The 12,034-nt window shown below is 40.3% G+C and overlaps 1 protein-coding gene across 2 annotated transcripts in view; it reads right to left on the bottom strand.

Annotated features, from left to right (window-relative positions):
• REEP3 (receptor accessory protein 3) overlaps window positions 1-12,034 on the bottom strand; it is a 36,674-nt gene that overhangs the window by 12,662 nt on the left and 11,978 nt on the right. For both annotated transcript variants that reach the window (XM_065746831.1, XM_065746830.1), the window contains exons 2-4: window positions 5,745-5,817; window positions 1,466-1,542; window positions 848-968 (exon numbers count right to left, since the gene is read on the bottom strand). In XM_065746831.1, coding sequence (XP_065602903.1) covers window positions 848-968; window positions 1,466-1,542; window positions 5,745-5,817 — 271 coding nt within the window. The remainder of the gene's footprint in view (window positions 1-847; window positions 969-1,465; window positions 1,543-5,744; window positions 5,818-12,034) is intronic.

Below are 12,034 nucleotides of genomic sequence, written 5' to 3'. Positions count from 1 at the left end.
GCTCTTTCCACACATCCAAATACAATACTGACAATTAATTAAGAAGATCTGCAGCCTTTATAATTTGGACAAAGCTAAATACCCTTTCTGCTACTTTCTGTTCAGGTACTTCCTTTTGCAAACTAGTCCTTTAACATTCAGTAAAAGGTCTATTTTAGTATCCTTTTCATTTTGCAAATGACAAAAGTTACCAACATAATGAATCCTGAGAAGTTCATAGGTTCATAGGTACATTAGGTTGGAAAGGACCTACAAGATCATCCAAGTCTAACCATCCTCCCATCACCATCCCTACCCACTAAGCTACTCAATCAAATCCCTTAGCACCTCATCTAAACACTTCTTGAACAACGCTAGGGACGGTGCCTCAACCACCTCCCTAGGCAGGCCATTCCAGTGTCTGACCACTCTTTCAGAGAAAAAATGTTTCCTCAAATCTAATCTAAATCTTCCCCGGCACAACTTGTGGCCACAAGTTCTATCAGTAGAACATGCTAGAAAAACATTATGACAAAGAGCTGATGCTAAAACTGTACTTTTGCTTCTTCACGTGCTCCTCCAGCAAAAAAAAATTGACTATATCACTTGCAAGCAACCAGATTCCCCAAGGTACGTTAGGTAGATCAGAGAACACTGTGCTACCCCATGTCAATACAAAGTCACAGACTGACTGCAAATTAAACAGAAGCAAACATACAGACAGTCATGTGCACTTCTCAAGTCCAAGTTCATGCTGCCTGGTGAGCCAGTAATACACTGACCTGCTTTTATGACTTATTTAGCAATGGTTAGTATTCCAGCATATGGTATTTCCATATTAGTCATTAAATATGAAGTTTTTTCTTACCCTTTCTTTAGAAGAAAGAAGAGGATGGAGAATTTTCCTGTACATTAAACTCGCCCCTCTAGTATATGGGGAAAGGAGCCAAATAACAAAAGCAATCTTCAGCTCATAATACAGTGGAAACCTAAAGACAAGTTGAAAGTCACATGAAATTAACAACAAGAATAAGGAAACATTCATTAATTGAATCAAGAAAATCTCTCCAAACAACAACTATGTGTAGAATCTTAAATACTAATATATAAGTTACACTACACAAAAATTAAAGTATCGACCGGCAGATTTATTTTCTGAAATAAACATATCATCTGCAAAAAATGGAAACAAGTAACACAGTTGCTTTGCATTACACAATCCTAAACAAAGAAATCAGTCCACACATTAAAGCATTTCGTACTGCTATTCAGCTTCTACAAAGGTAGAAGTTCTGTAGTCACCACCTTGAGCAACAGCAAGCTCAGAAACATTACCTTTCATACACACTGTAATCTTCAACCAGGGTAAAGACAACCTTGCTCTCCACAAGCACAACTTCTTTTATAAAGGTACATGACTACAGATGAAAGTACATGAGAAACAAATAACCACTGCATCCAATGTTCATGGGAAGCATGCTCTTACCAAGAGATTGTTAAATCAGTTATTGTTTCAGTAACTGTGTAAAGAGCAAACACAATCCAATACATCATCCAGCGAACCTGAAAATCAAAAAAACATCAGTAAGAACACTTTTTTCATTTTTGTTTCCTTTACATAAAATATACAATGCACTTAACAGTCCACCACTTCAAATCTGTCAAAGCAACAAATTCAACAGCACCTCAGTCTGGTTTCAATTTAAATTATAGAAAGGCCCTAAAAGTTTTCTGTTTATAAAAGCTGGTGGCAGTTGCCATGAGCTAGGTGAAATGCCTGGGTCACCAGGGCCACCTAGACTGGCTACACAGATTTGATTCTGCCTCTAATAAGCTTTAATGATGAAGAAAACATAAAAACAACATAGTGGGGAGTGAGTAGATTACTACAAATACGAAGTGCAACTTCCAGTATGGCAGTAAGGAATATTTCACTCTCACACTCATGCATATGTTTCTAGCACGCTCAGAACTTCCAGCATTAATAAGTCAGTAGCCCTTACTTTCACTTCACAGCATACATTATTCAGCTATATTTTACAATTAGGTTCTCCATATGTACTTGGCATTATGGTACTGACACTGGACCAAGGAAGGACAAAAGCATTTTCGCAGAACTTGAATGCTATTCACATGCCAAGAACCACAAAATTCTTGCTAACAAAAGAGCTGACATCTATGCACCTTAATGCATCAGAGTTTGCAGTTGTGCGTGCAGAGGTTTTGTTTGTTTGGCTAGGAGGGGGGTTGTCACTTTCCAGGTTTTTTCATTGTTTTAAGACTTAAACTACAGATCACTTTTGAAATCAGACAATGCTCTTAAAAATAACCCTCAAACCTGTATTTTAGTAGTTAATTAAACCTAATTTCCTTCAACACCTGTTCATACTTTTCTAGACAGATTACATCTTTCAGAATAAATACTACAGAAGGAGTTCCATGGATGTCTTCCCTAAATCATCAGTGGCCAAGCATAACATATTCCCAGAATAGGTCAGCACTAATCAAGCACTGCTTATTCAGTTGTTTCTAACTGAACACCCACCCCTTCTTTACATTCTAATGACATCTATGCTTAAAAAAAATGAAATTCATTAGCAACTCCTGCAAGCAGATGCAGTAAAATCATTTCATATGCAATATACAGACTGCTAACTCTTCTGGTATATCCACAAACAGTTAACCACCACATGTTTCCAATAATACGTTCAAGTCTTAAACTCACATCAGTTTCTTTCAAAAGCAGTAATATACATAGCTTCCAACAGAGAATGTGGCTCAGATACGATCCATACTTTTTGGAAGTGGACTTCAGTAAGTACTCAAAATCTCATGCTACACTGACACCTCTTCCATAGCTGTGTATTAAGCTTTAGAACTACTTCCTTTGTCACAAGACCTATTTATCTTGAATACTTTCCTCCATTTCAGTTTGAAAAGAAACTCAGTCATGTGATGACACCTCAGTTCAGACTCTCAGAGGATTTAGATATTTCAGGCTTGACTAAGCTAACACAAACGTACACAACAGCTGAAGTCATCTCTGACAGGCCACGTGACATTTAGACTGGTGACCCTTCCATGAACTGGAGTCAACACCTGAATAAAAATAAAGTTAACATCCATCCTTGCTTTAATTTTGCACGTTTAAAATGCCATGCAATACTGATTTCTCCCCACATATTTTGCCCAGGCTATACATTATTTAATCAACATCTACTTATCCAGTTAGGAACACTAGAAGCAGCATTTCACTCAGGATGGTATGAAGAGAAGTAAGCACTTTGCAGAAGGGCACATCGTATCTGACAGGAGTCCTGCAGCTGTCTGGGCAAAGAGTTTTGAGAAAACAGGTCAAATTGTAACTTAACTGAACTACTGCACTTGGTACTAGCAATATCCTTGGCAAGTGAACCCTGGAACTCAGTAGTTTCCATATCAGAAAAATAAGGAAAAACAAAAGGTGATATTCAATATTTTGACAATGCCCTAAGACTGTCACCAACTCAACTCCTCAAGATAAAAGCTTCAGAAGCTTTGATGAGGTTTTGCTTTTTATGTTAAAAAGATAACTGCAGATTTGTTCTGTCGGGCTTTTATTTCTACTAAGTGTTAAGCTCATCTTTGTTGGCTTCGGCTGAAGCATACAAAGCCTTTCAAGTCAGGATTTTGAAGCCAAGTTGAGAAGTCTGGTTGTTCAGACTTGTAAACTACATTTCAGATGATTATTACAGGCACTTTGGTGCAACACACTGAAAAAACTCCTCAAAGATCTTAAGTCATTTCATTAAACCAGGGTAATTAAAAGAACAAATAATTCTCCTCAAAAGAAAACATCTTAATTTCTAAAAGTCCACACATGCCTTTCGTAATCAAAACCAAAAAACCCTCACTCCTTCACAGATTATCTGTGAACATTTTGCAGCACCATGACCTACACAGTAAGTCAAGATACCATTAAAAAAAAAAAAACAAAAAAAAAAACAACCTGGAAGCATCCAAAATGTCACTGGTATGAAGCTCCTGAAATTCTGTAAACAGAAACAGATGGTTCTGAGCCACATGCAGCCCTGCTATGGAAGCTGGGCTTGGGCCATACGATGACTGGCAGCAGAGCTGGGCCACTTGGAACACTGCAGTAACCTATACTCTCTCTGAAGAAAACAACCCAGATGGGAAGATGAAACGTGGATCATACCCAAGATCTATCTGGACACTTCTCCCAGCTGGCAATGCTATGGTGACTCACTGAGGAATCGCTGTCATTCCCTAGCTGTGAAAAAGACATAGAGCTGCTCTGAAAAATTAAAGGCGGCTTAGAAACAATGTGATGTTTCTTATTCATCTCAGTCCTGTGAACATTGTGGATGCAACTGCACACACAGACTGGTCAAAGTGCACAGCTGATTGAAAAACTGTGTTTTCAAACTGAATAAAACACACAACCAGTTCGAGGCCCACCCAAGGTCTGGTGTGATAAGCACCTCAAAAAAGAAAAGTCACTGCTAACTGGACATTTGAGTCAGAACCTTAGCTTTCTAGTTTTTATTTTTTTTTTAGAAAACATACTGTTACACACCACTTAAGATGATTTCTTGCTTTAGAATTGGCAGCTGCCACCCGCTATTAACCCTGTAAATGCCTTTTGAGAGAGCAAGGAGGAAAACTGGCTATATGTTTTTTGTATTATATACTTCCCTGACAGGGTAAAGTAAGCACTATATAGATAAAGTTATCTTATTTTTGATGCTTTTTCCTCCTAGAAGCTTATCTCTGGCAGGCATTAGCTCTATGTGCACAAATAAGGTGTGGTTTTTGTGTGCAAGTTGATTAGAAGTATGAACATGAGGTCCACTTTGAAGCCTTGATGATACAACCAGGTTAAATGCAAGACATAAAAGGATGAACTACTGCATTCTGATGCTGCAGCAAAGTATAGAGCAGCACCATTAAACACCCAGACAGCAGCATTAAGTCACAGTTCCAACTGCCAAATTAAAATACCAATGGCACTGACCATCCTATGTCAGGGAGCCAATATGAAGCGCAGTAGGTTAGTTGCTAAAAATCAAGTTTGGCTGTCTCTTAAAACAGAGAAATAACTCAGTGATAGAAGCTCCTTACAGTGTCATTTTTGCAATAATCATCATTGTTCACTTCCAAACCAACAATTTAACAGATGGATTCTGAACCACATAAATGCTTCTCCCCAGAAAATAAGAGAAAGGTTTGGGTTATGTTGGTTTGCTTCACTCCTCCCCACTATCTTAACCAGATCTTCTCCCTCCCTGGCTACATTCGTCTGTGTCTTTGAAGAGCAGTGGTTACCCAGAGCTGCCCCTTTTCTCAGGCTCAACGTCCTGTTGATCTGCATACAACAACAGTTAAACTGCTGCTAATACTGACAAGGTCACAGCTTACCCACTGACGTTGGCACAATTCCGAAACTTCCTTCCCTCCTCCCTGCCCAGAACTGCATTATTTAGTGCACTTAACCGAAAGGCAGCTAACATAAATCATATTTTAAAACCCTCCTGATCTTTAGATGCATACTATGTTGCATACATTACAATATGAAAAGTTGTTTTGAATATCAAAACAAGAAACACAGCACTGCCACTACATCCGCACACATTTTGTATCTACTGCCAAGATGACCAAACCAGACTTCCATATAATTTATTGCACGACATAATGAAAATGTCACTGTTGTATCTCAGCAGAGGCATCTAATTAATTAGGCAATTAAAAGCAATGTGACTTACATATTCTTTCACATTTTTTGTCTTCACAGCTTTGTACGAATAGTATGCAGGATACAGCATTCCAAACACCAGCCTAACAGAAAACAAGAAGAGTTTTCAGAATTAGTTATACCATGCACAGCAAAGAGGTAACAATGAATCAGAGCAACCCAACTAGCTTCCAAAAGAAAACACCATTCTCTGGTTCACAACAAAGGTCTGTGTTACAGGTTGCTCGGAGGGAGTTCAGCAACATGAGAATAAAGCAACACCAACAGAAAAGCGCGTGCTACTGGAGACAACAGTTTTGAGGGACTGTCCCTAGGCAATAGGCCAGAACTAACACTTCTGTCCACTGTCAGACAACCAGGAGTTCCTTCAAAAGCAGTTTGAACAAAATGAGTTCTGCTGTTCGAGGTTTTTTTGCTAGAACTTTTGAAAACTGACACGTGGACACATAAGCAAGTGGGAATTAAGTCAGTTTTGCTTAGGCAGCCAGTTTCTACTAAAACTCCTCAAACAAAGTGCAAAGAGCAGAATGACAGCGTGCTAACCAATTCACAGTGAGAGCAGGATCAGAAAAGAGATCTGCTGTAGCAGAAGTTTGTTATTACACAGCGGTTTTACTAAAAATACTGCCCACAAACCAGAGGACCTGTTCTTCATGACAGACTGAACAGCAGTAATTGCCATCTCCTTGGAAGAGCTCTATGCTTTCTTCCACCCGCTCATCACACTGCACAAAGCCAGGCACCTGCTCCTAGTTCCAATGGCAGCAGTTACAGGAAAGTCTGGCTACACCATTGTGACACTGTTTATCAGTTGCTGAAGATAGCTGCATGTGGGAGAAACTGACCCAGCGATGTCCAGAGCAAGATGAGAACTTACCTTCTTACAGTCAAGCAAAGAAAGACACATCACATGGTACAAAATTTCTCAGATGGGGCTCCCGTTTGTTTCAACGTTAGGACACTAACAGCAAAGACTGCCACAGCTTTCCCAACACATCAGGCACCCACATACAGTTGAGAGTTTGATGCATTTGATACAAGAGGAATAAAAACATTTAGGGTGTTTTGAGCTCTAATGGCGCTCAGCTTGCCTGCTCCTTTGGGCTGAAACCAGAACCATAAGCACCAGAAATAAAGGAACACCTCATTATTCCAATAATACAACAGTGACCCCATAAGCATGGAAATTTCTTTGAACAGTAAAGACACAAACGAGGTTCATCATAATCGCTGCTAACTGTCAGGTGGTTTCATAACGACATGCCAGTGGTTACTGGTCAGCACCCTTCAACTGTGAAAAGCAAAGTTATTTCTATGGCTATTAGCAGACCGCACATGCAGGTTTGTTTCTCTTTTGTATGCTTCACAGGAATAATCTCCATCTTTCACTGAATAGACCACTGGTCCACAGTTTTCCATTCAACCTACCATCAAGTAACACTGCTGTTATTTTGAAAGCTTAATTTTAATTTTCAATCCAAACAGCAATTGTTTCCAATCATAACAACCTCAGAAGTTTGCTGAATTGTCCGATATAATGGGATTTCTTTTTGAGAGCTTTGGGAACAACTGCTCTTGAAGTAGCAGTAAGGAGATCATCAAGCTCAGCTACAGAACACCTCAAGAGAAAAAGAGAACTGCACCCAGCACAACACAGATCTGACAAAGGCAGCCCTCAACTAGCATGTTTTTATTCCAGAAAATTCAGTTCTGTACTCAATCTATAAATCATAGAGCCAAGGGTAGGAGAGCTCACCTTAGCAGACTGAAGATAGAGGCAGAGAGCCACAGAACAGCAGCACAGGTACAATCCACACTACCGACAAAGCCACAGCAGCAGAGCATTTCCCGTTCGCACCCATACCCTGAACATCTCTTGAGTTGTTAGCAATACCACCGTTACACTTCATAAACACATTCTTCCACTGCTATTTTCACAGCAACTGCACAAGGCATTTGAAGGATGTACTGACTAGCCCAAAGCTTTTCAAACGTAAAAGCTTAAGTGTTATTTTCAAAACCTACTTTGTATTTCACAGTGTACATTAGCATACTGCACATACATTGCAGGCCAGAACAAAGCCAGTTTCCACAGATGGAAACAGATTTCAGCTGAGCATGATGTCATTTGTTTTATATCTCCAGTAGGCCTAGGGGTAGTCCTGCTTACCTACGTAACTCCTCTTCCAGCAGGACACCTAGCTACTGCAGCTTCCCAGCTGCACTCAGCAGCTCATGTAGTGCTGCTCTCCTTCAGTACAGCCACCTCCTTCACAGTGATCCTCCTCACTCAAAGAGATGTTTCTTAAACATAGTAGGAAGTGAAAATCAAAACACAAAGAAAAACAGACCCACAAAGCTTCAACACTCCAGAAAAGTGATTTGTGTATCAATAACTACTAAATACACATCACCTGTTATCACATAATCAATAGTCTTACACTTCAAAGAGCTTAATCACACACAACTATTTGAAACAGTAATCCCTGAAGTGAAGCAGCTGAGCTCACATTTGAGCAATTAATGAGCAATCAGTCTCCTCTACCACAGGACTCATTCAGCTTGGTCAGTAAACAATGCTCATGTTTTACAGTTTGTATATAAAAGAAAACGTCTAAAAACGATTATATACCTATACAATGCTATAACAGTCTTCAAGCCTGGCAGGAGCACAGCCTGCAATGAGACACCCAAATCACAAAGCCATTAAACCAACAGTACATTTACAACCTCGGTCTGCTGCCATTGCCAAAGGATTGCCAGAAGCACTGGATGGTGTTCGGAATTTTATTCTTTTGTTTTTCCAAAATGTAGATACAGGGGCCACAAATATTCCCTGATGGAACAAGCTGTTCAGGACACTCAGTCATTCTTAGACTGTTTGGGGACAGTGTCATTTGCTATGCTTGCCCTAACAAGTTTGATAACAGATGACAGTGATTCACCAATCCACTGACAGATTGACAGTCTTGGCACAAACTGATAGGGGATCAAACGTTCGGTAATGTGTGCATTTACATTACCAATACGCACCTACATCCTGAGGAATCACTTGGCAGCATTTGTCGGGTTGGAGAAACAGAACTACCGTGTCTGCACAAAACTATGGAAGTGAATGCAAATAACTGCTGCACTTCCTTCATTTGCTGACCCCATCCAGTTTCTCCTCCCAGTAGCAGTCTTTCACTGTGATTTATGACAGGACCATCTTCCATTCCCTTCCCTTCCCTTCACACACAAGCTTTGGAAGAGCAGGTAATACACGGAAATATGTACTAGAAGTCATCTGCATTACTCCTAGGCACAGGTGTGTGTGTTACCAAAGCCTTAACTATGCTGCAGTATCTGTGCATAAACTTGTATACAGTACACACTACGTATAATTACTCTTCTCAGCCTTGATTAGACAGTTTAGTTTAAGCAAGATTCCTTTTGAAAGGGAAGCTTGCTAGTGGAAACTAAACAAAATTAAATTCAGTCTGAAGAATGGTACCGGAGTTTTTGGCTGGCTGGGCTTGGACTTAAAAAGAAACACACAGACATACTCATTAACACAACATCTCCTAGGGTTTTGATCAGTACACATGGGAAAAGCAATAATTCATTTGATCAGACTAAATGCTATTCATGTGCTTGTAAGCCCCTCATGTAAAAGTGACTTTTTTGTTTTTTGGGGGGGAAGGGGGTGCTGTAACGCATAGAATACGATGAGCTATGAAATAAGTTATAACTGTTAAACATCTGTATGGTATACTAATCAACATAAAGCATAATGAGTACTTGTAAGAACACTATTAAGGGGGAAAAAAAACTACGACTGAAGAGACAAAAGTAAGACCCTAAGTCACACCTCACTGGCACCCCTCGCCCCAAGGATTACAGTTGGGTACCAAGTCCCACACTAAGCCAGCTGCTATCTCAGGTTCTCATGTGCTCACATAAAAGCTCAACCCAACATTTTCACCCTGAGTGGTTTTGAAAGGCACTATAAATGAAGATTTTCTCTCTCAACACCTGACAAAATTTAGTTGCATTTTGCTACTGGTCAACATTCAAACACACAACACTAACCATAACAATCTACAGCCTTTAAATGCAGCCAAGTAATCACAAAGAACAGCCTTAAATAAAAATGGGACAGGGGAACATAAGGACAAACTCCTGAACTACCCATCAAGTTACATCCAACTTTACCTTTTTTTTCCCCCTTCTAATTCTGCCCTCATGCAAGTATAATCCTATGTATAACAAATACAGGAAGTCTGAAAGGAGACAAAGCATAAATATATATTAGAAAACAAATATCTCCTGTTAAGGACGTTCTGTACTGGAATCTTATTCATGGCTAAGATCCACCAGTAAGACTGACTGCCTATTTGCTCGGACTCGCCAGGTTTCTCTTAGAGATAACAAGACTTCAATGCCAAGAAAACACTGTTATCTTTAATTAACCTGTTTGCTAGGCAGTGAAATCTTTTTGAGTCCAAAATGAAGACTTGCCCTTCCCTGTCACCATTAAGCATCATCCTAATACATTCTTTTAAGAATTCCCACAGTTGAGAGCACTAGAAATTCACAGCATTTTCTAGGTTGCCTGTTACTCATTCTACTTGCTACTACAAAGCTCTAGATAACAATATATAATCAGAGAAGTCTTAATCAACAGTTTACTCAATACTTGCACACACATTAGATAAGCTCCCTCCTTCAGGGTGAATCAACTTTGAATTTCCAATTCTGCCAACACACAGCTTGCAACCTACTGGGCCTGTTCAGCCAGCCAGTGAGGCACCCAGATGAGAGGAGTCCCACTCTCAGCAAGGAACAAGCTGCATATACATGGTATCAGCCCTCTCCTAAGGCCCTGCAGTGGTATGAACACAGTATCAACTCCCAAAGCAAAGCTCTAACTACTCTCTTTTACCAGGTCATCATGGACAGGTTGTTAACACAAAGAAGCTGCAGTGCACTGTAGCACAGCCCTCCCAGGATTTCTCTCTTCAAGGGCATTACTGTATGTAAACCCTAGGGAGCAACTCTTCTCATCACAGGTGTAAGCCTGGAGAAACAATCACTGTTGAAAGGAAATCTCTCAAATGCTCTTCAAAACATTTAAAAAACCCAACAAATCCAGCAGTATGGAAAATTCTAACAAGCTAGTACTGGAAAGCAAACAAAATGCAGTGGAAATTGAAATTGTTATGTAAGTCTTCGCCACTTCTCCACATGCTTACCTATTAGCGGATGTAACACGTGTTTGACTACTCCTGTAATATAGTGTCCTGAATATCCCTGTACTGTTTCCTGTTTACATGCTAAAATCAGCCACGTATACCTAACAGTCAGCAGGTGATCTCACAGCTTCCAAGCAACTGAAACAAGATTCCTCCAGCACTGCCACATGACTCAACTCTAACATCTCCCCACGATAAAGAACAAACACTGAAGGCCTTCAACACAAAGTAATCCTTATTAACTTAAATCTTTCACCTAACACTTCATTCAAGAACTGAATTTCATCCCTGCTGGAGAAGTACCAAATTCCAAAGCTGCTAATAATTATTATTATTTATTTTAAGTTATTACAATTCATATCTATATATATTATTACTATAAACTATTTTTATTTATTTATTTACTTTCAGTTTTTCATTTATTTGTTTTTATTCTTTTTTGTGCCATGGTCTCTACCAGACAGAGAGCTTGCCTTAAAAATGCTGTGGCAATCCAGACAGAAGGTCTGCCTAGAAGCGTGGCTACACAGGTCTCTGGTTGCAAGGAGTGCCAGAGCCTGCTACTGCTGGATGAGAGTGCTAAGCAGTTCTCCTGTGCAAGGTGTGAGCAGGTGGAAGATCTGCTTAGCATGGTGGTTGAACTGAAAGAGGAGGTTGAGAGACTGAGGGCCATCGGGGACTGTGAGCGGGAGATTGACTGGTGGAGTAGCTCCCTAGAGCGCCAGAGAGAAAGGCACCGGGGAGATCCCCCACAGTTGGTGGTGGACTCACTGACCTGTCCCCGTAGGGCAGAAGGGGAATATCTGAGGGATAGGGAGGGCTGGCAGAGAGTCCCTGCTCGGTACCGTGGGCAATCTCCCCCTCTGCCTCCCCAGTGTCCCCAGATACCCCTAAGCAATAGAAGAGCTTGAAGCCATTGTGAGGCAGGCTAACTATAACCTTGTGGCTATTACAGAGACATGGTGGGACCTCTCCCATGACTGGAATACTGGGATTGATGGCTACAAACTCTTCAGAAGGGATAGACAGGGAAGAAAGGGTGATGGCATAGCTCTCTATATCAAAG

The sequence above is a fragment of the Cyrtonyx montezumae genome, unplaced genomic scaffold, assembly GCF_038088225.1.
Source record: "Cyrtonyx montezumae isolate F1298 unplaced genomic scaffold, pur_monq_1.0 scaffold_4, whole genome shotgun sequence".
In the NCBI taxonomy this organism is placed as follows: Eukaryota; Metazoa; Chordata; class Aves; order Galliformes; family Odontophoridae; genus Cyrtonyx; species Cyrtonyx montezumae.
Note: the sequence above shows the minus strand (reverse complement) of the source record. Positions and strands in the feature narration are given on the sequence as shown.